At 37.4% G+C, this 26590-nt stretch overlaps 1 protein-coding gene across 5 annotated transcripts in view; it reads left to right on the plus strand.

The window, feature by feature from the left end:
* Window positions 1-26590, plus strand: part of PDE4D (phosphodiesterase 4D) — a 1454760-nt gene that overhangs the window by 500157 nt on the left and 928013 nt on the right. For all 5 annotated transcript variants that reach the window (XM_033437904.2, XM_049707909.1, XM_049707914.1 and 2 more), the window contains one exon: window positions 4284-4513. In XM_033437904.2, the coding sequence (XP_033293795.1) occupies window positions 4284-4513 (230 nt within the window). The remainder of the gene's footprint in view (window positions 1-4283; window positions 4514-26590) is intronic.

The raw sequence follows: 26590 nt of genomic DNA on the forward strand, positions 1-26590 counted from the left end.
GACCATCTTATTGGACCATGTCTAAAATGTCAAAACCATTAGTTCCCAAATTTAAGCATAAGAACATAGTACATAAGAACCATAGTGGAGACTTACTCAGACTCCCAGGCCCTAATAATAGAGATACTGATTAGGCAGATCTGGAATAGGGCCTGGGAGTCTGAATTTTAGCAAGTACCTTCTGCGATTCTCACGCAGGAAGTTTGAGCATCACTTTTTTGAGAAATAACAGCTTAGAGATGCTATAAATACTGTCTTTTCCCTCGACCCTTGTAAAAATGTCATTTTCCTACAATAACTTGAAATACATATTGTCCTGGTGATCATTTTTACATTTCTTTCCAAAATAAGGCCATTTAACCTATCACCTTCTACCGGGTAAAGTTCTGTTTCTTTTTAAAATATCATTGATACACATTGATATGGAATTTTTTAAAAGCCACTTGTTATGCTGTTTTTGAATGGAATGTTAGGATATAGACATCTGTAGCTTTATCATTTTTATTATCAAGATAAAAATGCTACACTTTATTTTTAATAGAGGTTGTTCTCTCAGAAGTTACCTCTTGAGGTGGTTTTATCTAAAAGAGAATGTCACAAACCTTAAGTCTTTTATCACATGACCTGGGTTATAGAAAGCATTCCTTCAGTTACAATGCTATCTTTATAAAAAGATATTAACTTTGGCCAGCTACATTCAGTGTTTAGCTCTGCTAGACTCATCTTTTTTTCTTCTTTTCCACGTTTGTCCCAAAGAAGGATGTCTACACACTTAAGTCATTCATTAACTTCTCTTGAGAAATACGTGAGGCAAATCATGACCTGTTAGCAGTCCCAGAGTGTGGCTGTAGTTTGCAATTCTGTCCTTAAACGAACACACAGAACTTTGTAAGCACATAGATGCTCACTTTCTCAAACTAAAAGCTAAGAATGGTACACGTGCACACGTTTTCCCTTTATTATATATATTTGCCATCTCACTAAGCACTGATTTTACCACTGGCTATTATAAAATCTGAGTATTTCAGAGCTTAAAGTAGCCTTAAGGTTCATTTTGTACAATCTCTTGATTGTATGACTAAGGAAACTAAAGTCCAGAAAGGTAAAATGACTCAACACCACATAAGTAATTAGTGGCAGAGTCAGGCCTAGATCTCTGTCTCCTGACTTAATCAACAAGGATTCTCAACTAATTTCCACTGTTTATGTAGGGCTCAATTCTGTTCATTTTTTTAAAAATGTGAGGCATATTAAATTATGGTCAATTACCGTGTGTTCAATTCTTTTCTGGAAGTATACACCTTGCCAGGGACCATACTTGTTAGAGGTAGTACAGAGTAGCTATTAGTTTCAGGTTTAACTAAAATAGATTTGGGTTTGGATTTTGACTTGTAGGGTGATCAGTCATCCTAGTTTGCTTGGGATTGGTGGGTTCTCCTGAACATGGGACTTGCAGTCCTAAAAGCAGAAAGGCCCAGGCAAACAGGAATGTTGGTTACCCTACTAACCACGTGGCTGTGTGACCAGGGCATGTGATGATAAAGGTCTCTGTTTCTTTATGTGTGAAATGGGAAAAGTAATAGAACCTAACCCAGAGGACTTAAGTGAAAATTAAATGAGGTGATATATGAAAAGCACAGCATTCACTAAGTAAACCCAGCACTTGATAAGGACTCAATAGATATTAGTCATTATTATTAAAACTATTTTCTAGTTTTATTGAGATATAATTGACATACAGCAGTGTATACGTTTACTGTATACAGCATAATGATTTGACTTAAAAATAGTGTAAAATAATGACCACAGGTTTAGTTAACATTCATCATCTTGTGTAGATACAAAAAAAAAGAAAAAATACTTTTTTCCTTGTGATGAGAACTCTTAGGGTTTACTCTCTTAATAACTCTCATATATACCATCCAGCCATGTCAACTGTAGTCATCACACTATACATTACATCCCTAGTACTTATTTATTTTATAACTGGAAGCTTGTACCTTTTGACCCCTTTCATTCAATTTCCCCTCCCCCACGCCCACTTCTCGTAACCACAAAGCTGATCTGATGAGTTTGGGTTTTTTTCTTTAGATTCCATGTATAAGTGTGCTCATACAGGGTTTATTTTTCTCTGTCTGACTTACTTCACTTAGCATAATGCCCTCAAGATCCATGCATGTTGTCTCAAGTGGCAGGATGTCCTGCTTTTTAAAGCCACTATTATTACTAATGTTGTTTTACAAAGCAAGTAGATTCCTCAAAGTACAGATTCTCAGAATCTAGATCTTCATATCTAGGACCTGAAATAAATAAACTTTGCGTTTAGCTTTGACGTCTTCTTTACCTTCTGGGTGCCTTCTTTTTTGTTTCTATTTATCCATGAAATTAGACAATAAAACCCAAGGCTGAATAGAAGCCACCATTGGATGTCCTTTCACATTTTTCAAGCTATAAATCAGAAAAAGACAAATTTTCTGTTTTTGGAAAAAAATATGGATGAATGAAGTATCAAAGGCAGTATAGTGCTATGAAAAGATAAAGGGAATTAGCCTAGATTATAATAATAATAGCTGCCATTTTGTTGAGTGCAAACCATGGGCCATCTATTAGTACTTCATACACTTTGTATCTCTGATCCAGACAATGACCCTGAGAAGTAAATATTATTATTATCCTCAGTGTTCAAGTGGAGAACCAATCTCAGTGAGCCTAAGTTACTTGCCCAAAGATGGTAGTATAGTAAGAAGTTCAACAAAGGTTCTAAGCTAGGTCTGGACTCTGCAAAGTCAATGCACTTTTAACTTATAGCCAACAGGCTAATTTTGGAGAAAGTACTTTGCCTCTCTGGGCTAGTTTTTTCACTTGTACAACTCAGAAGGAAAGGAAATTGCCATGACTGCTTATCACATAACAGGTAATGAGCTATGCACATTACATTCATGATCTCATTTAATTCTTGTGGGTAAATATTATTTCCATTTTTGTGTGTGTTGGGGGGGGAATGGGTGGGTCATCCTCCATCCTGACAGGGAGTCACCCTTACCAATGGAAAGGTTTTTTAGGAAAGGGCAACTCCTACTTAGTTTCCAGAGCCCTTTCCATGTCTCAGGAGATAACCACTTCAAACAATATGCCAAAGAGACACAGTTGAGGGTGGCCAATTCTGCTCCCCTACACACTGGTCCATGGGAGAGACCCTGCCTGGCCACCCACCCAAAGAACAGAGTCACTCACCGAAGCCCTCCCTGAAACACCACCTTTGGCTCCTAAAGAACAAACAGGGTGTGGAGGATAGTGGTTTGGGACTTCAGAGGGGAGAAAGGCCACTCACACGGAGATAGAAAAGCAAAGGTTTGGCCAACAAATGTGTGCTGCAGAGACGATGGATCTATTTCCATTTTTATGGTAAAGAAACAGAAAACTTAGATTAAGCAACACTCTACAAACACAACTGGCAAAGTGGCAATGCAAGGATTCTAAAACTCATTGTGTTATCTGATAACACTTGGTGGCTCTATCATTCTGTGTATATGGATATAATAAACGTTGCCAGACTAGACTTTCCAACCACTTGGAAATAATTATTACTTATGTAGCAGTATATTTTTTCAACTAGAGTCAAAATATTAAATTTTCTATTCGCAAAATTCAGCTGTGATTTAAATATATTTCTACTTGGTACTCAGATGTTCATGTCTTTTTTTTCATTCCCCTCACAAAGTCTTATCATAAAACTTTGTAAAGAATATCTGAGTAACAAGTGACATATGAAAATATGTTACAAATATGGTCCTAATTATGAAGGAAAAAAAGGGCTCATTTTATTCCTCTTTCTTCATGTATTTATGGGTATGTAATATGTCAAGATATATATATATACACATACATATATATATATACACACATATATATATATATGAAATTTCCACAATTCATTTCATATTTGGTAGAAAAATGTTTTGATTTACCCTTGATTTCATAGAATTCATGCACAAAACTCATAAATTCTAAGATTATTGGAAATGTCAGTTAACTGTTAACAACCAAGCCATATCTGAATATACTGGTGAACAACTTTACTATTTTTAAAATAACTCTAGATTTCAGTTATTAGTTGTAGTCTTTTCACCAAATATTTTTCTGTTAATATCATTGCTTTCTAGTTAGCATTTTTCACGTATAATTTTCCCTCAATTTCTTTCTCTAAAAGTGTAAAGCCATCATGTAATGATAAATCATGGGACTTTTGTTGATTACTGAACTTTCTTGAACTTTTGTCTTAGGCCTCTGAGGAAACACTGCATTCCACTAATGAAGAGGAAGACCCTTTGCGAGGAATGGAACCCTATCTTGTACGGAGACTTTCTTGCCGCAGTGTCCAGCTTCCCCCTCTCGCCTTTAGACAGTTGGAAAAAGCTGACTTGAAAAGTGAATTGGAGAACACTCAAAGGCCAACCAGCCTCCCCCTGAAGATTCTACCCCTGATTGCTATCACTTCCGCGGACTCCAGTGGGTGAGTGACCTTGGCGACATTTCCCCATTTTGTATTTTAGATGGTGATGGTTATCTGTGATCTTTTGAGTTTTGTGGCTCATTGCTTGATTTGAGCAGAAGGAAAATGGGGTTTCTAGAGCCAAAAGAAAGAAGGGTGATTTTTTTTTCTCAGGTAATGTTGCAATCTCTGCAGGAGGAGACATTTTAGTGAAATTATTTTACAAGGAGGACTTGAAAAGGTATTGATGAATGATAATGAGTATCTGAAGAAGGGGACTTGGACTTGGAAATTGATCTTGGTCATAGGTAATTTAATAGAACATTTCTTAACAAATGAGAACTAATGGACAAATTACCATGTAGGCATACATATCTGGAAATGGTAGGCAATGTTTATCGATGCAAAGCAAATTTGGAATCAAGAATAGATTGTACTGTAATTAGAATTAAAGGAAATATGCAGTTATAGTCATGAGCCTAGTAATTTGGCCTTTGACATTTTCAGGTGTTGCTTACCAGAATACTGTTTCAGTTCCCAGCACAAGGCAGTTTTATTCTGCATTAGTATGTATAGAAGAATCAGATGCAATGAGGCCTCCAATTACAAATGTAATATTTCTAGTTCCTACTTTGCAGAGTATTTATGTTTTTATTCTTTTTCTACTGTTTACAATGGAATTTTTACTCTTTAATAGCAATTCACTAGATAAAATATTATCAAAGAAAGTGAGGATAGTGGGCACATCTGTTATTTGTTTTTTTGGCCAGCTCAGCTGCATTTTAAGAAGAGAGGAGGAAACCAGTGGAACATAGGCAGTCTCTTGAGCATTTACTAAGATTACAAGAACAGAGCAATTTGTTATGCTGAAAATGTGATGCTCCCTCATTCTCTGCCAAGTTCAAGGCATGTATGTCTAGAGAGGTATCTTTTGGATTTTCCTAAAAGTTGGTAGAAAAGTTGTGGTCAGAAAAAATTTCAGCAGTAACTGTCATCTAAGATATTGAATTTATCTGTTTGAATTGTTAAAGACCAGTTCAAAGCACCTATGTTATTAAAAGTTATGAGGAAACCACTACTAGGTAAGTAAGAAGACAACAAATTCTTACTTTGAAGCGATGGAAAGAGGAATTACGTATGTGATGTGTTTGCGTTGGTTTTTTTTTTTTCCTTGGGATGAACCATGTATATAAATAAGACTGTACACCTGTTGATCAGACACACTAAATCAGGTGGGAATTTTATATGGCAGTTTGATCTGAGCATGCTTTGAAAAATACTGTCTCAGAAATCCAATTTCCCCTCGTCGGCGTCAACACCACTTCATCTGTGTAGAGAACAGGATTCACTGCCAGGTGTGTCAGAGGTCACCAAGTCCACCCCTATGTTGATTAATTTGCTAGGAGAGCCCAGAATTCAGTAAATAGTTGTATTCGTGACTGGGATTTATTACAGAAAAAGAATGCAAAGCAAAATCAGCAAAGAGAAAGGCACATGGGGTAAAATCTGGAGGAAACCAGATACGAGCATCCAAGAGTTCCTTCTCCCAGTAGAATCAGACAGGATGCACTTAATTCCTCCAGTAATGAGTTGTGACAACACATGTGAAGTGTGTTCACCAGGGAAGCCTTCTACCAGGGAAGCCTATTAAAAACTCAGTGTGTGTATGAGGTATTTAAGAGTCAAACTTATAGAAACGGAGTAGAGTGGAGGTTGCCAGGGGCTGGGGGTAGGGGAAATGGGGAATTGCTATTCAATGGGCATATAGTTTCAATTACAAAATGAATAAGCTCCCGAGATCTGCTGTACAGCATTGTGGCTATAGTTGAAAAGACTGTATTATGCACTTAAAATTTGGTCAGGAGAGTAGATCTCATGTTAAATGTTCTTACCACAATAAAAAAAAATTAAAAATAAAAGATAGATTCAGTGCCCAGAATTTTTATTGGGGGGTGGTCACTGGGGCACCCTCTTCGTAGCATGTGCCTAAATCCCAGATTCCCAGAAGGAAATCAGTTGTTCAGCATAAACCACACTTTTTACACAATGAGTTTAGGCAGTTGGCCACTCTTACCAGTTAGGGAACGGTGGGAACCCTCCTGAAATCCAAGTTCACAGATGCCAGCTAAGGGCTCACCTTTCCAACAGGCTTTTCTAATGATAACAGTTGCAGGCCTAGTATAAACGCTTTTCTGCACAGCAGGTTTCTCTTACAATCATTATCTTGCTTTCTCTACCTTTGAGGAAGAAGGGATTATAGTTATAATTAAAATTAAAATGAACTAATTTAAGCCTGTGTTGTATTCAATTAACTTTGGTACCTCAAAAAATTTGGTGGCTAAACATGATTTCTATTTCAAAGCTGGTGTTATATCATGTGCCCTTAGAAGAAACTGATGCAGTATATTTAATATGCCTCTGTGTAGTTAGGCAGGGCATATAATTAAAAATCTCAGGTAAAAGCTAAGCTTATTTAATTAAATTTGAATGTGTTGCTAAAAGCAAATAGCCTCCAAGTGCCAAAGAACTTAGAGGTTCAGAATTGTCTGTATGACAGTACTTAACTTGGTTCAGAGTTTGTTTCCTTTTTAATCAAGGATCTAAGACTCAAGTATAAGCAAAACAGTGCTTACCATTTACAAATTTATTCAATATCTTGGAGGAAAGAATTTGTCTTTTAGAGAGATGAAACAAGAGTGACTTGTCTGTATCAGAAGGCAGCCAGGAGAAACCATGGATGAGAGTGGCAGAAACAAAGACTAAGGATGTCCTAAAGGGATTCCTATTATCTTTTGAAGCAAAAATAACCTAGTGGCAGGGCAGGAATAGAGATGCAGACATAGAGAGTGAGAGGCTGGGACGAAGTGAGAGAGTAGCATTGACATATATACACTACCAACTGTAAAATAGATAGCTAGTGGGAAGCTGCTGTATAGGACAGGGAGATCAGCTCAGTGCTTTGTGATGACCTAGAGGGGTGGGATAGGGAGGGTGGGAGGGGGGCTTAAGAGGGCGAGGATATATAGCTGATTCACCTTGTTGTACAGCAGAAACTAACACAACATTGTAAAGCAATTATATTCCAATAAGGATGTAAAAAAAAAAAGAAAGAAAGAAATAATGAATCAAGTGAATAAATAATTGATCATTTGGTCTAAAAACTATGTATTTGTCAACTGAGTATCTGAGAAATGTAAAAATCAGAAGTATAATTTTCTGGACTATCTAAGCTTTGGAAGGTAAGCAAATGGTAAAGTTAGGGATGACATTCTGTAGCTATTCCAGTTAACCAAGAATACAAGATTCCTTCACAGCTATCAGAAAGGGCTAATGGGTAATTTAGACTATTTTAGCTAGGTTTTCTACAGCCCCATTTCCCATCATTAAAGGTTAGTTGGCAATTGTGAATCTCTGATGAGAAAGAAGACTTTTCATGCCCTTTGGATTTATTTATTTATTTTTGCTCTTTCTTCTGGGATATCAGCACATCAGACACTTGCTCTGTCGAGTATTACACAGTGGGTCTAGAGACTTGTGCTACCCCTTTAGAAAGCCATGATGTGGTTTCTTAAGGGAATGTTGGTGGGCAAAAATGAATGTTATGTATGGCAGCTATTAACTTCCTCATGAAGTGCCTGGGTCAAGAGCCTGAGTTCAAGAGGACTTTTTAAAATTAATACTTTCACAATTCTACTTGGATTTGTTTTAACCAGGCAAGATGAATGTGTTCAAATGTCCACTATTTAACAATTCTCTTTGAGTATGCCTAAGGTGTTAGCTTGTGTGTGTTGTGATTTAGCAACATTTTGAAACTTTCAGTGATCACAAAACAGAATTGTAAGGCCCGGGATGCCCAGAACCTTGAATTCACCCACCAGTTAGTTTTCCATATAGGATAGGATAGGATAGGATAGGATGACGCAGGCTTCGTGGCTGTTTATTGACTCTTACTGAAGTAAGAAAGACATCTATTAATGTCTTGAAATGTTATGAACTTGGCAAGAACTTGGAATGTCATAGGTTTCTATATTTCTATCCTAAACAGTTTTCTATCCATTTACTTTCTTACAAACTTTTTATATATGTATAATTTACATGCAGTAAAATACATAAATCTTAAGTATGCATGTGGATAAATTTTATATATTTGTATACTCATGTAATCACCATGTAATTTCCTATCTTCTGTCACTAAAGATTACTTTTCCCTCTTCTTAGACATTATATAAATGGGATCATATAGTAAATACTCTTTGTGTATGGCTTCTATCACTCAAAATGTTTTTTGATATTTATAGTGTTGGTGTATGTATCAATAGTTTGTTCTTTTTTATTGTGGTGTAGTATTCCATTGTATGAATATAACATAATTTATCTATGCACTTTCATTGGTGGCCATTTGGGGTATTTCTAGTTTGGAACTATTATGAATAAAGTTGCTACGCACAGTTTTATACAAGTCTTTTTGTGGACATATGCAATTATTTCTCTTGGTTATATTCCTGGGGCTACAATTTCTGAGCTGTAGGTAAGCATATATTTAGTTTTACTACTGTCCAACAATTTTACAAAGTGATGTACTATTTTATCCTCCCACTAGCAATGCGTGGAAGTTCCAGTTGTTCTGCATCCTTAGCAACACTTAGTATTCTCAGTCCCTTCATTTTAGCCATTCTAGTGAATGTGTAGCAGTATCTTACTATGGTTTTAATTTACATTACTCTGATGAGTAGAAATATTGTTTACCTTCTAATATGCTTATTGGCTATCTGTATATCTTCTTTTGTGCTATGCCTATTTAAATATTTATCCAGTTTTTTTTAACTTATTGATTTCTGGGGGTTTTCTGTATCCTAAACATGAGTCTTTTGTTTGTATTGTAAATGAATATTTTCTCTCACATCATGGCTTGAATTTTATTTTCTGTTTACTTTTAATATGGTGGTAATATTAAGAACCTCTGAAATGTGTGTGTGTAGGGAAAAGTGTCACAGTGAACGGTCAGGGAAACAAGGATAAGTGAGATGGCAGTGGAATTAGGCTGGAGAAAAGAGAAATGAGGATGGGCAGATAACAGGGAAAAACAGTGAAAAGGAAAAGAGTGAAGTTTGCAGGGTGGAGAAGAAAATGGAAAGGGGGAAATGGAGGCAGCTTGCTAAGGGCAAAGGAGGTAACGAGGATGATACTTAACCTGCAGGGCAATTGTCCTGAGAGAAAAGAACAGTTGATCCCTTGAATATTGAATGGTGGCAAATAGGACATCCAAGCATTAAGGGGGCAGACAGAAAAGTTGAGAATGAAAAGACAATGTCATGGTAGACAGTGGCAGAGTAGTAAGTGGTTTAGAGTGGGGACTCCAGATAAGGTGGTCTGAATTTGAGTCTTGCATGCATCACCACTTACGAGCTATCTGACTTGGGGAAAGTTCCTTACCACTCCAAGTTTCTAATTTCTAAAGGACAAAAATAAAAATAATGAGAGTACCTACCTCATGGTTTTATTGTGAAGATAAAATACTTGGTACTCTTTTGGCATGTTATAGCTACTTACTGTATAACCACTACTGCTACTGCTACACTTATTTGCAAAAATATTGGAGCAAATCCTGTTTGTTTTTATCAGTTTCCTTGTTAGAATTGGCCTCGAAGATCCTCTATTAATAACTCTTGGGGTAAAGATGGGTGTTCTAGCAGATTTAGGAGGCAACCAGAAATTTGTTCCTGGTTCAGAAAGTTAAGATTGTTATGGACCTGTCACATTTGTGTTAAGAAGTCTACGTCTTGCTTTTGGCATCAGTCCACAGACATGCCCTGCTTTCAAAGATTATTCAGTTATGTTTGGAATGAGATCAGAGATCCTCTTCATTCCTTACTTCCTCCTTGTTTCACTTCTATAATAACCCTTCAACATAGTTACCTGGTCAGAATTCTCTGGAGGAATTAGGAGCTCCCCTTGGCGTCAACTCTGGCACTGGCTTACTTTCCCTGGGTAATCCATGAACCCCCCAGATACTCTGAGGAGGGTTTAGCTTGCCACACATGGAACGCTTCTTGCACACAAGTAGGAGATTGTGGCAGCAGAGGGAGGGTAACAGGAGATAGTGCTAAATCTCTCTACCTGTGTTTTACTGCTGCATCAGCTATAATAAAATAAAAACCAAGGAGTAAGTTGTCCCCTTGTGACAGGATGACACACCTCTGGATGGATGTATATTCAGGGATACATGTGGGTGGAGAATATTACAAACACTTTCTCATCACTAGTGCCCCATTACCTGTCTGGAGAAGTACACTGTGTGCATTTGTATTACTATGTCCTATAAAAAAAAGAAAATGAAAAGAAGTTAAAGGAAGAAATGGTCACTTGGGGAAAAAAATCAACTCCCCAACATAGGAGGAAGGATTACTTTAGTCAAATAAGGCTTCATATTATAACGATCTTCCAGAAATATTTCCTTGAGTTATGTGCCATTCACAGAGGAGCTGGTCCCAGATGCCAGTTAGACCTTGGATTCTTTGATCAGCTGCCCATCATCTAATGTTCTTGAGTACACACAGTGCCTTAGTGTGAACATAAAAAAGCTAATTTTCAACATTTTGGTACTGAATCAAAATCCAAACAAAATAAAATGAAGAGAAACAGAAGCTTGGTTAAAACAGACATTTGATTTTTCAAATTTCATCCTTTTAACTTAAGAAGGCATTGACAGTGGGCATTTCAGATTTGAAGTATTGTGGATATAAGGATTTATGAAGCTAAAGAGTTATATTTCATGGTGAACCCGTGAGACTTGCACCTTCATATTGGGTATGTGCTCAAGTTTCAAGATATTTATCTGAGAAGTTCTTGCTGAAAGCGATGTGGCAGATCTATAACCCAGTAGGCAAAGATTTCTGAAATTGAAAATGGGCACACATGACTGTGATTATAAAATATCCCTTCAGAAATATGGTGTTCTTGAGCTGGATTTGGTTTTAAAAGTAATCATTGCAGAGTAATAAGGAGGCAATGTTTGCAATAATCGTAAAGATACAGGCTATATAAAAAAATAATAAAACAACTAGATTCCTTTGTCTTTGATTTTTTTAAATGCAATTTATTTGTACAGTGTTTGTCAAAACTTCTCGGAATATCCACAGAACATCACAAGACTCATTTCTATAGCATTTACTCTTATTTAATTGAATCAAGTTTTACTTTGCTTTGAAACTTTTGAGTTTCAAGATTAACATAGACTCTAAGAGTGATGGAACACTTTGCTATATAATATCTTGGTAAATGACATCTTGAATCTAATCTAAGATAAACAACTAAATAATGCTGACAGTTTTCCCTCACACATCACAGAAACTCTGAGTGTTTTATGGTACCTGTCATGCCCTAAATTTCCAGAAAGTAAAAATATTTCCAATGAATGAAAAAGATTTCCAATAAATGGTAATTTGGTTAAAATAAAGAATACGTTAATTATCAAACTCTCATTTCTTTTTCAGACTACTGTAGTGCCTTTTCATTCTCATAGTACTCTCTGGCATCCTAATTAAGGTTACTCAAATGGACTGATACCATACCACAGTATTTTGATCTCTATTTGTATGTCCGTAAAGTAACATGTACTGGGGAGGGTTTACTTTTGTAATCAAAGATTTCTCTCTCACCAGGCTCCCATGTTCATAAAAACACTAAACGGAGTGGTGACTTGAGTGTTTAGCACACCAGAGCACCTGGTCCCTGTTTTCATACTTTTCTATTTCAACTTTACTTGTTTGATAGTATAGATTGGTTAGAGATCCCATATTTTCTAAAAATGAACCTGGTGAAGCATTTAATTTACCATGAAAAGTGATCGAAGAACACGATACTGTGGCAGGCAGAGTGCAGAGCTGAATAAAAACACTTTAATTATTTCCACCTGAGAATCATCATGTTTCAGCTCCTCAGATAGCTGCCTTTCCACAAACACTACCCTGTTTGACCATCCTTATATAATCACTGAAGTGTTTGGGGAGAGTTTCCAGTTCTTTCAAAGTCATGTTCTTCTGTCTTGCAATATCATGTTTGTGGGGAAAGAAAGTAGGTGAAAGCACTCTGATTGAATGGCCTTTGTTTAATTGTTATGTGCTCCATAAATGTATGCATTAATTTACACTTCATATTGGACAAAGTGTATCAGTTCAAGAAGAATAAAACAAGAAAAATGCATTCAGCTGAAATTCAGGAAAAGATGAAGTTAGCAAACTCTTTCCCCCTACAAATGAGCACCACAAAATGGAAAAAAGATTTCTTTAAAATAAAATTGTGTACAGAAAAAGAACTATGAGAAAACTATATGACCTCTTGTGTTAAACACACTTTTTTGTCATTGTTGGTTTTGCTGAAAATCCTGGCTAGTTGGTTAGAATTCTTTCTAACAGCTTAGGATTTAGGTGTTATTTACTATACCAATTTATCTCACTCATTTAGAATCTTTTATCCACTTCAAAGGAATTAAGTGGAGCTAAGCATTGTTAGACCTATTCCAGATCTGTGGAATTCAATCAAAACAGTGTGCCATTTAGTTGTTTGATGTCGTTTATTTAACATATCTGGATTGACTTTATTAGATGAGTTAGCATCATTTACCCTAAAGTTGGTGGCTCTGAACCTGGGAAAGGTGAGACCTTTGCCCGCATTTCCAAATGGGATTTACCTCAGGGTGTTCTGATTTTTATTACAACATGATTCCTAAAAAAATGTGACTAATGCTTAATGCCATAATAAATACACACACACACACACACACACACACACACACACACACACACATCCCTCATTGTATGGAACCTATACATAGAAACTCAAAACTTTAGTATACATAAATAATAAACTTAAAATATACAAATAAGATTTAGAATACACATTTTAGAATACAAAAATATACTTTACCATTGACTCTCTGGACCTTTTCCATTTTTTAGTCATATATTTTAGGAGTGTTCTCTTTCTTTCCTCCTCCACTAACTGTTCTGTGCCCCTGTTAACATGTGACTCTGACCTTCTTATTTCTCCAATATTATTTAATTGAGATTAACTTTATTTCTTAAAGTTGTATGTTTCCACACATATTAGAAAATCAAGTTAAATTTTATAAATAAAAAAGAATAACTGCATGTTATATTGGTGAAAATGTTCATCTACTCCATCATGTATCAGTTATGTCTTTATGCATTCATGTACACATGCATTCAACCATTAACAAGTGTCTATTTTTTCTACACACCGAGCTATGAACTGGAGATGGGAGGCTCACCAAGACCAACACAGTCTCTTATTTCATAGAGTTTAGAATTCAGCTGGGCACACAAACAAGAAAACAGACAACTACAATCCCATTTGTTAGGTATAATGCACATATATGACTGAGGACATGCAGAGTAATGCAGGATAATAGGGGAGCAAGTTAGCATAGGCTTATGAGGAACTGACACCTAAGCTGAGACCTAAAGGAGATGGTATCAGACAGAGAGAACAGCAAAGTCCAATGACAAAAGAAAGCGGGATGTATGCATTCAGATAACTAAAACTGTTTAGCGTGGCTAGACCAATAGGCCATGTTGTAGGTATGGTTGATAATCATTATTAATTTTTCAGGTAACTGATATGTGAGGGTTTGGAATATTCTCCAGGAGTGCTGAGCACCCAAGGTATAGGCACTGAGAAAGCAAATAGTCCAATTGATTCAAAATTGGAAAGTGGGGTTGCAAGGTAAGAAAAACTGGGAAAGGGATTTGAGAGTTTGGAAAGATAGTGAAAGAAGTGATGAATCGTGGCACCTAAGCTGAGTATGGAACTGAGTGAATGTAAGAAGGTACAGATATAGCGGGCTCTATGATGTCAAAGCAGTGAGATTAGAATAACTGAACAAGCTGAAAAGTTAGGAGGTTATATTTGAAGGATAGGATGTTTGGGCCTTCTGATTTAAGTTAGGTCATTTAAGGTGGTTTTCAAGATGTTAGCGGGTGTCCAGGGAAGAGAATGACTGCAGTGGGAAAGAAGCAGTTGAAGAATTGAGAGATCTGGGCATGAGGTAACCCTTCCACAACAACACTGAAGTCACACAGGATAGCAGCAGGGATCAAGATGTGAAATTGCTAAAAAGGTGGGCAGCTTTCAATAAATGAGACATAGAGACCAGGGAGACTGGCAGAAGTCAGTGATGAAGTAGAGTTGATTGGCATCGATGCCAAAAGAGAGGTTTTGCAAGAGGACAGAGGAGTAATGCCCAGTAAGTTAATGTGAGTAATTAGGAGAGCCCCAACCCAATCTCAGGAAGAGGATCAGGGCACTGAGAACAAGAGCAGCCTCCCCTCCAATTCACTACAGGGCCGTGATGTCCTCAGCAAAGGGCCATGTTTGAAGGAAGGTAGGTTGTGGGTGACTCTTCAGAGGGGAGGTGAGGATGAAGGACAGTCTGTTTACCACAGGAAAAAAAGGTTCCAGAAGACCTAACTAAGAAATTTGGAAGAACAGAGAGAGGCTTTGGACAGAAAAGAGAAATCATAGAGCAATAGAGGGATAAGGAACAGAGGAGTATTATCTATCTCAGGTACTTCTCTGAATTAGAGCTGAATTTCAAAACATTTTCAAGAATTGGTCCAGCTGTCCTCTGACAGATTCAGGGAGGCAGAAGTGTAGCCTAATAAGTAAGTCTTTTACAAAGCCCACAGGGATTATTCTAGTCCAGATAAGTAGGTCTACACTGGTAGCCTTTGGTTCCTAGTACTTTCATCATCTGTTGGAAACAGCAGCAACTTCTGCTGTGGGAAATTTTGCATCTCTCAAGCTACTCAGCTGTGTCCCAGATTTATTACAGTCTGTGGAATATGGGGAAGGATCTGATTTTTTCATGTGTATTATCTTTTTAGTCAGAGTATTATTTTATTTTTAACTGTTGTTTTTTTAAATATTTAACGCTATTTTGCCAGCTATAATAACAACTTAGGAGTCAATTAGCGTTTGGGTTTTTCTTTTGAGAATTTCCTTCCTGAGAAATGATCATTGTCTGAAACAACTCTACTTTCTTAAATATTCTTAAATACTATTTCTGGGGTTCAGATACTGTTCCAGTTCATCATGCTGCCAGTTGTAGCAGCAAAATCTAGAATAAAAGTGAATTTTATGTGGACAAATTCTATTTGTAGAAAACTTTCTTCTGTAAATGAGACTACTAATGTGACTCTACTGAAAGAACACAAAGGCACATGCATATGGTTTTTTCTTAACTTGGGTGTAATGTATTACTTGCGGACTTTATCTTATAGAAAACAATGCTCATGTTAATTTTAATTCAAAACTATATGATAAGAGTTGCACGGTTAAATCCTGGGACTAAAAACCTTGATATAATGCCTCTGCAAACACAGTTTTTTTATTCTGGTCTCTCCTATGGGTCATTTTTGTTTGTTTTAATCCTCACCACCTGAAGTAGTATCTGTGACTAGCAACTGTGGAGTATGTCATAAATGCCTTAGCAAAGGATTTTAATTCTACTCCAAAGATACCCACACAGAGAGGGCTTCATTTGTCTTAAAAGAAATGTAAAGGTTGATTGATTTTCAGATTGTTGTTGGTTCTTTACAACAAATAAAGACTACATAGAATCTTTACCTTCTTATTTTGGTTTTTAATTTCTGGCATGTTCTGTTCAGTGTCCACTGGCAAAGCTGAGGTTAGGGCTAATGATTTTAGGTTTAAGTGTTTCTATAAAACTGCCCTATAAGCGAAAGATATCCTTTGCAGTGGCAAAACAGTGAATGCATAATAATGAAAATTCACATTCATGGACCATTATCTAGTCATTAAGATGATCGTTATGATAACTATATGGTAACGTGGAAGACCTTGGGAACTTTTGGGAAGAAAAGAAAAATACATAAGTACATCTCCATGTTTAAATTACAGACTGCAAAATATATGCCTGCATGTGTCTAAGAACTGGAAAGCAATATGAAAATAATTAGATATTTTTGAATAACAGGATTGTGGATTTTTTCCCTCTTAATTTCTAGTAATGAAAATATGTGTTTTTCCAATCAGTAAATTACATTAAAATTGTATTTATGATTTATCTGCAATTGCATTCATCCAAGCATCTATAGAGCTTTAGTATATGATAGACACTGTTTCAAGTGCTGGGAGTATATTTTTGAAGAGATAAAAATAAAATTCATGGTATTTTGTTTTTCACATGTAAGTCAACAGGAATCTTTGGCAAATATGAGGGGAGGAATACTTGGACTTTTCGAGTTCTCCTGATCATTTTGTGTAACCAGGCTCTGCTGGCAGCAGACTCCCCAAAAAGATCACGAGCAGAACATATTGATCAAGCCAAACTGTTAGTCTCACTGAAATAAAGGAGAACACTGCCCTTAAACTTAGAAATATTTTAGAAGGGAGAAGTACAGAAAGGATATTTATAGAGTTTTATAGCCTGGTCTTGTTAGGTGGAAAATGGTTGGAATTGAGAAGAATCTAAGGTCCTAGTAGCTTTGGATTAATGGGGTCTTAAAGTGAGGTGAGGGTCTTAAAGAGGTTTCATGAGCAAACTGTTAGTTTTGAGAAGTAAACTTTTAGTTGGTTTACAGCCTTACAGTTTGAGAGCAAGCCTTCCATGGAGCTAGTACCTAAGTTATTTTTGCTTGGTCCCAGGATTTGTTTGGCACTAAAGCAGGCACTTAAGCTTTGGCCCATAATTGTTTAGCGCTGGGACAGGAAAGTGTTTTGGTTTTAGTTCTTACCACCTTGTTTATGAGTGAGCCTAGGTCCTGTGGTCTGAATATTTATGTACCCCCAAATTCATATGTTGAAATCCTAACCGCCAAGTGGGTGGATAGTATTAGGAAGGGGGGCCTTCGGGAGGTGATTGGTCATAAGGGAGGAGGACTCATGAACAGGATTAGTTCCCTTATAAAGAGACCCCAGAGATCCTTCACTCCTAGCCACGGTGAGAAGGCCATCTATGAACCAGGAAGTGGGCATTAACCAGACACTAAATCTGCCAGCTCTTGACCTTGGACTTCGCAGAGTTGAGAACTGTGAGAAATGAATTTCTATTGTGTATAAGCCACCCAGTTTAAGGTATTCTGTTACAGCAGCCTTAATGGACTAAGATACTCGGCTTGATACTCATTCAGCCAGACATTGCAAAAAGACAGGTGCTCTGTACCCTCTTTTGAAATTCATGCTATTGTCACCTCATTGTTTGAGAATGTAACTCTGGGGATAGTCAAGGGATGAGAGCTCAAGGAAGGTAAGATCCTAGAGTGGAAAACTGGTTTGGTTGGTTGGCATCTTCTGTTTTGAAGGGGTCTCAGTGTGGTAGGAAGGAGAGCCCAGCCTTCCACCTGGGAAGCTAGCGGGGACAGATATCCCCCTCTGCGCACCTCTCTGAAGCAGTTAGAGCTCAGCATGGTAAATCTGATGCTCCCAGCCAGGACTTTGAATCTTGAGAGGGTGACTCAGACCCGCCATCACATGTGTCACCACTAAATGTTAGTGGCATGGAGGTTGTGGCTGCTGACACTGTGACCAGGGCTGATGGTGCCCAGCTGGTGAGCAGCAGCATCCTAGGCAGACTGATCGTGTGGTTTCCTCCTGGCCTCCTGGCTACTCCTTGTTTCCAATGGATCCAGCTCGTCTGCTGCTTATATTCTTTTTTTTTTTTTTTTTAAGAAGATGTTGGGGGGTAGGAGTTTATTAATTAATTAATTAATTTTTGCTGTGTTGCATCTTCGTTTCTGTGCGAGGGCTTTCTCTAGTTGTGGCAAGCGGGGGCCACTCACTATCGTGGCCTCTCGTTGCGGAGCACAGGCTCTAGAGCGCAGGCTCAGTAGTTGTGGCGCACGGGCTTAGTTGCTCCGTGGCGTGTGGGATCTTCCCAGACCAGGGCTCGAACCCGTGTCCCCTGCATTAGCAGGCAGATTCTCAACTACTGCGCCACCAGGGAAGCCCTCTTATATTCTTTTGATGAATTCTTTTGATGAATTCCTTTTCCTGCTTAAGTGCATCAGTGTTGATTTCTATTATTTGCTACCCAGACCCCTGAGAGGTACACAGCCCTTAATAAATGTATTATGAAGCTTCACTGCTCTTGAAACCAAAGTGCAGGAGGTACTGTGACTTTTCTGTTACTTTAACTGTAAAATCAGTAGTAAAAGTTAGTAGGGAGGAACCAAAGGGGAAAATTGAGTTTTCATTTCAGTGCATTCCTTTTACATAAAAGGGTAACAAAAAAGGAGGTAGTAGAGAGAAGAGTGTCTTGGGAAGAGTCTCTTTGTCCCCGGCAAAGTTTGTGAAGCTCTCAATAAGAAGACAAGGACAGGGCTTCACTGGAATTACTCCCTTTTGACTGTTCAAGCTGGTAGGCTTAAAATGGACTCCTAATGAGAGTGGTTTGCACTGCAATTAATTAAGTGCATGAAATTACAAACTGCATGTCTTTTCTCTCTGGAGAATATTCTTCCGCTATAAGTACTAATTTATTTTAATTCCTGTCTCTCTCTCTGTGTCTCTGTATCTCTTTTTAAAAAGAAGTTCTCCCTGAAGGAAAATGAACTCTGATTGCTGTTAGTCCACTGAGAAAGGCTTCCCTTTGAACATGGGAACATACTTCTCTCTAATTCTTCCTTACATGTAGTGCTAAATTTGTCAGGCTTGTTCCCGATACATTTTTTGAAAATAATGGTGAGGAAATAAGATGAGAAACTGTTGCTTAAACTTTTTTTTATAGGTGTCCTTGTCTTTTAGAAGTCATTTATCTTTTTTGTAGTGTGTGTGTGCACACATGCACACGCTTGGGTGTGATCGCCTTCAGAAGTACTTCAGAGACAGATCATTTCCAAAACCTTATCTTCAGTCTGCAGGGTCAACTCCTGGCAGAGAGGACACAGGCATGTTATCTCAATAGTAGAAGGTACTCCTTTCCTTCTTGGTCCCTCTCTACCTTTATGTACTATCTTAATTATATTCACAGCTTTTAAACCTCACTTTTAATTCTGTGCTTCAGGATTTGTATTGTTCTCTCACTTTCTCTCCTAGATTAATATTTATTTTCAGGATATCTGATTTAGTCAAATGGAAAGTGTCTAATGAGGCCATTCTTCATGAGATGGGAGTCATTTTAATTAACTTAATGGCTTGTTTCAATGTTAACGGTGGAATTGTGAGGAGAAATGTATGGGTATTTGAATTTTCTAAATTCTTCAGAGTATTAATTGCATATCCAGCACTATTTGTTACAGCTGAGAAAAATTTGGTTGCTTAACAAAAAATGCAGTTGGAATAGTTTTGAAAAAGGTTTGGCATTAGCATTCTCCCTTTGAGATCATCTGAACTTTCTCTGATATCTGCCTGAAGTTACTCCCCTGCTTCTAAAGAAGGCCCTGCTGAGATCTACAATTATCTGGCATATTCAGACGTGACCTGCAGATTATTATGCTAAAGTAACCCTTACCTGGAATGAAAGAGACCAGAGGTGTTAAGGGTTCCCGGGCATTTGAGATCCTGAGAAAACTCAGGGGTGACTCTCCATAAAGATCTCGCCCTCCACCCCAACCTGGAGCCTAATTTACCAATTAGGAAATTATATCTTCATTGCAAGATGGTCTCGGCCTTGTTGGCCTGAAAGAGTTAATGCACCTTTAACAAATACAAAAGATCTCTCCTAGTAATATCTTAAACGTGGGGAAAAGTCTTTGTTAACAATGGTCACCTAAAGTCAGTTAGATTTCATTGTTAAAAATTAGCACCATTAGCTAAAACCCTTGCCCATTCAAAATAATGCGTTGTCACATAGCACCAGGATCTATTATTAAACTGCCACACATTATTGCTTTAACGATTTGAGAACTATTATTTTTAGAAAAATGACTTTGTACAATACCCTATTAGAGTCTATTTATTGATGAGAAGAACAAAATCGGATGACATTTGCAAAAAATAAAATTAGTATCTGTTGAAACATCTGTACCACTTCTCTTATTTAAAGGACATTTTTATCCTGGAAAATGACTACTTCAATTAGCCTCTCATCACAACAATAAAATAAAGTTGTCTTTGAATGACTTCTAATTTGCATTTAAATTATCCCCATGGCAGCATTTTGTAAGCACAAGCAAACAAAAGATCACTTGTATGACATAGACTTATACACCTGAAAGAGAAATATATCATCTACAAAATTAAAAATATGGGTCTTAGTAAACACCTCTGAAAAGGAATTATAAGGATCTGCATTTTTTTCCTTCTAGAGTTTATTTTTCTAATAATGCTCCAGAAAAAGAAAATTCTAATATACTTTCCTTGGAGGGGTCATGGGACAGTGATGCCATTTGAGGCATATGGGGGTAAAAATCATGTGATGTCCTCAACTAGAGAGACTTTCTTTTATTGTTCTTTATCTCTACTATTGGCTTTAATGGTCTTTCTAAAATAATTTTATGTCATAAACTAGTAGTGACCTGGAGATTCAGTGGAGAGGTGAGGGTAATGAGTGAGATTCTCCCTTGAGAAGGATCAAAGAGTCTGGAGGCTGAGAAGTCCAAGATCAAGGCACCAGCGTAGTTGTCTTCTGGTAAAGGCCCTCTTCCTGGTTCATAGCCGGTGCCTTCTCACTGTGTCCTCACATGGTAGAAGGGGCTAGGGAGCTCTGTGGGTCTCTTTTATAAGAGCACTAATCCCATTCATGAGGGCTTCACCCTCATGACCTAAGCACCTCCCAAAGGCCCCACCTCCTAATACCATCCCTTTGGTGATTAGAATTTCAACATATGAATTTGGGGGAGACATAAACATTCAGACCATAGCAGGAATGATATAGTAGAGAGGGAAAAATTGATAATGCAGGAAGTTGCTGGGTCCATGTCTTTGAGTAGCTAAGAGGGTATGGATCTAGAATACAAGAGGATGGCTGGCCTTGGCATCAGAGCAAAGGCACTTTATCCATAGTAATATAAGAGAAAGACTATATGATGGATGCAGGTAAGTGGGTAGATGTGGTGGTTGAAAATTATAGAAGTTCTTTCCTAAGTGCTTTATTTTTTCTTAGCATGTGCAAAGGCCCTGAGGCAAAACAGAGCATGGTATAATTAAAGAATTAAAATAAGGGAAGTATAATTGAACTATAAAGTAAGCAGTCACATGGAGCAAGAGAGGCTGAAGAGGTAGGCAGCATTCAGAGGTAAGCCAGGCTAAGCAATGGGAAACCAGTGAAGAATGGGGTGAAATCAGACTTGCCTTCTTAAAAGATCACTGTGGGTGCTGTTAGATTAGATTAGAAATTGAAACAAGAGTATCCGTGGCGAGACTAGTGAGAAAGCTATTGCAGTAATTCAGTGGGGAACAATGGCCCAGTCTAGAGTAGACGTAGCGAGTAAAAAAAATGATCAGCTTTTGAGAAATATTTGCAGGCAGAATAGATAGACATCTCTTCTGTGTTTGGGTGTGGAAAAGATTGCCTACATAAAGAAAAGAACAAATAGAGAATAGAGCATTGGAGTGGACATAAATGCTCTGGAAGGAGGATTGAGACCCTGGTTTAGGACATTGGGTGAGGAAGCTGGGCATTGTTGAAGAGGAGAGCCAGGCGTCACAACTGGCTAGTAGTCAAGACCTGGATCCACAAAATTATATGGTGTGGAAGGAGGGTACATTCTCCGTTAGGTTAGTCTGGCTGGGCCCAAATGCTAGTTACTTCTGATTTTTTTAAAATGTCATGAAATTATATTGACTAATTTTACTTTTAAGAAAAAATGTTAAACTTTTCATTTTCATAGTGAGACCAAAGTACAGCTCAAAATCTTAAGGGGAAAAGAGTCAACTTAACAGGCAGATTGTTGATTGACATGGTGTCAGGCTCTAGGCCCATCACATAGACTTTTCTTTGCTCTTTTGAAGTTTTTCTCACAGAAGCACTTGCATTTTAATTTCTGCATCCCTCCTAAGCAGGTGTAGAACACGGACTCTGTGATTAAACGTTCTCTGTACATCTTGCAGATGCAAGTGGCCTGCAATATGCCTCCATCCTGAACCTTGCTAGATATTTCTGCACATACGAAATTATAGCCCTGCAGACCCTGTTAAAGAGATTACTATTAGATAGAGCTATGAAATGATTATAGAAATAAAAGAAGAAGAATTGGTTTCAGGAACCTAGTCCTATTAGACCAGGAGAGTTGAAATCTTCAAGAGGTTTTTAAGCTAAAACCCCAATGCTTGGAATGAGTCACCCCCTCTGAATAGGACTGTGTTTCTCACCTGAGCAATAGGAAGAAGAGATTATTTTTTAATAAAAGCCCACATTACCCAGAGATAAACCCACACACATATGGTCACCTTATCTTTGACAAAGGAGGCAGAAATGTACAGTGGAGAAAGGACAGCCTATTCAATAAGTGGTGCTGGGAAAACTGGACAGCTACATGTAAAAGTATGAGATTAGACCACTCCCTAACACCATACACAAAAATAAGCTCAAAATGGATTAAAGACCTAAATGTAAGGCCAGAAACTATCAAACTCTTAGAGGAAAACATAGGCAGAACACTCTATGACATAAATCACAGCAAGGTCCTTTTTGACCCACCTCCTAGAGAAATGGAAATAAAAACAAAAGTAAACAAATGGGACCTAATGAAACTTAAAAGCTTTTGCGCAGCAAAGGAAACCATAAAGAAGACCAAAGGACAACCCTCAGAATGGGAGAAAATATTTGCAAATGAAGCAACTGACAAAGGATTAATCTCCAAAATTTATAAGCAGCTCATGCAGCTTAATAACAAAAAAACAAACAACCCAATCCAAAAATGGGCAGAAGACCTAAATAGACATTTCTCCAAAGAAGATATACAGAGTGCCAACAAACACATGAAAGAATGCTCAACATCACTAATCATTAGAGAAATGCAAATCAAAACTACAATGAGATATCATCTCACACCAGTCAGAATGGCCATCATCAAAAAATCTACAAACAATAAATGCTGGAGAGGGTGTGGAGAAAAGGGAACCCTCTTACACTGTTGGTGGGAATGTAAATTGATACAGCCACTGTGGAGAACAGCATGGAGGTTCCTTAAAAAGCTACAAATAGAACTACCATATGACCCAGCAATCCCACTACTGGGCATATACCCTGAGAAAACCATAATTCAAAAAGAGTCATGTACCAAAATGTTCATTGCAGCTCTATTTACAATAGCCCAGAGATGGAAACAACCTAAGTGTCCATCATCGGATGAATGGATAAAGAAGATGTGGCACATATATACAATGGAATATTACTCAGCCATAAAAAGAGACGAAATTGAGCTATTTGTAATGAGGTGGATAGACCTAGAGTCTGTCATACAGAGTGAAGTAAGTCAGAAAGAGAGAGACAAATACCGTATGCTAACACATATATATGGAATTTAAGAAAAAAAAATGTCATGAAAAACCTAGGGGTGAAACAGGAATAAAGACACAGACTTACTAGAGAATGGACTTGAGGCTATGGGGAGGGGGAAGGGTAAACGGTGACAAAGCGATAAAGAGGCATGGACATATATACACTACCAAATGTAAGGTAGATAGCTAGTGGGAAGCAGCCGCATAGCACAGGGAGATCAGCTCGGTGCTTTGTGACCGCTTGGAGGGGTGGGATAGGGAGGGTGGGAGGGAGGGAGACGCAAGCGGGAAGAGATATGGGAACATATGTATATATATAACTGATTCATTTTGTTGTGAAGCTGAAACTAACATACCATTGTAAAGCAATTATACTCCAATAAAGATGTTTAAAAAAAAAAAAAGCCCACATTAAATTAGAGGAAAAGTCCATCTAACTATGAAGTATAACAATGGAAAGATTAGAATAAAAAGCCAAATAGGAAAATTTAAGGAATCTGATTTCACAATGGAGGTTTCTAAACTTGGGAGAGACTTATCTTTCTGATTCTAAAGTTAAATTAGGATAAAGAATCTGCATGTTGGAAACCAGCCTGTTTTTATGTACCATTATTTTCCTGCTTTGGGTATGGCTTGACACCAGTGTTCTCTAGTGAAAAGTCCCTTCTCTAGGCTGCTAAGAGAGCAGAACAGAGCATGTAAGTGCTGTGGGTGTGGGTGAGTCGAGTACCTAAAGGTGTGAGTGGAAAGGTGTGAGGGGAGAGTGGTTATTCAGTCTTATTTCAAGCCTTGAAAACAGTTAAAATCTTCAAGTCTGTGAAATGAAGCTTTGGGGGACTTCGAATATTACTGAGATAAAGGAAATTAAATCTTGTTCCCACCTGTCTGAGATTTTTGGCCAAGATGGAGAATGAGAGCGTAATCTTTGGGTCTGGAGTGGAACATAGAAAGAGCTTCAATTGCCCATATGTTAGTAAAAAAAGAACGTAGAGAGGAAATATTGTATGACCTTTTGAGCCAAGCCCTCTCTCCACTACTCTTCAATGCTTTTTCCCTCTTAAGAGAAGTGACTCTAATTCTGTCTCTTTCTTTAAGGCCTTGGCTTCTCTGGGTTCCAGAGGCCTTTATGTGCATGTTCCTGTCTCCTCCTTTCCAGTCTTTAGTCTCCTCTACAGAGCAGATGCAAGTTTGAGGGGAGAGGGCAGCAGAGGCCTGGCCCTGAAGCTACTTCAGTAATGGTGTCCTCCTTAAGAGCAAAAATAAGTATTTCTAGTATACTATATATCAGGCCCAAAGTAGGAGCTGAAAATGAGAAAAGAAATCATGAGAAATTACAAACTCGAGTTAGCATATATCACAAAGTATTAAAAGTCATAATGTATTATTAACTGCCCAACATAATTCTATAGTACCTTTTCCTTAGACTTTTGGCTTTATATTATTTGATTGTCTATTTTTTTAAATTTTATTGGAGTATAGTTGATTTACAATGTTGTGTTGGTTTCAGGTATACAGCAAAATGATTCAGGTATACATATACATATAATTCTTTTTCAGATTCTTTTCTCATACAGGTTATCACAGAATATTGTGCTATATAGTAGGTCCTTGTTGGTTCTCTGTCTTACGTACAGTAGTGTATGTAAGTTAAAATGACACTGATAATTATAATGCTTTCTATGGAAAAGTTAGGAGATAATTCAGACTTTTCTTTAGGATAGTTGTTTCTTAAAATTATTAATTGTTTAGAAAAGTTAGGTAATAAATGTCATATAAATTGCTAAAGCTGTCAAATTTGGAGAAATCTTTAACATGTTTCTTTCATATTTGAGCTGTAAGATTTGGGGGCATTTTGGTGTGTGTGTGGTGACTAATCTTATATACTTCTGGCTTAATTGGCTTAGCCGTTTGTCACTGATGTCCTTACTATAGTGTCGCAATTGGTTTAGATGAGTTTTAGATCAGCTTCATCAAGGTCAGCAATTTATGTCAAATCTGAAAAAAATTTTTAAATTTTTCAGTGTGTTAGTTTGATTTACTCTTTTTCATTAATTCAATTGTTAAGCAATCCAAGAACCAGTTCATCATTTCTATTTGAAATTTTCTCTTCCTTTTAATAAATTATCACTTCTGAGATAATCTGAAAAAACTGTTACAATTTGCTGCTTGATAGCTGAACAATTTCTATTGACTTATTCATTCAGTCATTTCATTTTCCCATATTCCAACGATTGTATTCAAAACTTTCTCTTATTTCTCCCTTGGTTCTTTAATTAAAAATTTAAGGATTAAAAAATGTATCTTTCACTTATGTACAAATCAAGAGTCAGTCATTTCTCACCTGTCTTATTGAAACATTCAGGGCGTCTTTCCAAATTCACTTCTTGAGATTGGAAGAATTTTTACTTTACTTCCACAATTTTACAAAAACATAGAACTAAATAGATGCATTGCCAGGGCCCGACCCCAGAGCCTTGGAAGGTGCTTATGCAAACAGAGAGCCCTGCCTCTTAAGTTTCATCATCTTCACCATAAACCTACCTCTGCTTCTCCTCTTTTCCCCCACATGTCCCACAAACACAGACAGGTACACACACATATTGTTTCTTGTGTATTTCACTCTGTGTATGTACTATAAGGTTACTGAAAACTTTTAAAACATCAATCTAAAATGAG

The sequence above is a fragment of the Orcinus orca genome, chromosome 3 (assembly GCF_937001465.1).
Source record: "Orcinus orca chromosome 3, mOrcOrc1.1, whole genome shotgun sequence".
Taxonomy (NCBI): domain Eukaryota; kingdom Metazoa; phylum Chordata; class Mammalia; order Artiodactyla; family Delphinidae; genus Orcinus; species Orcinus orca.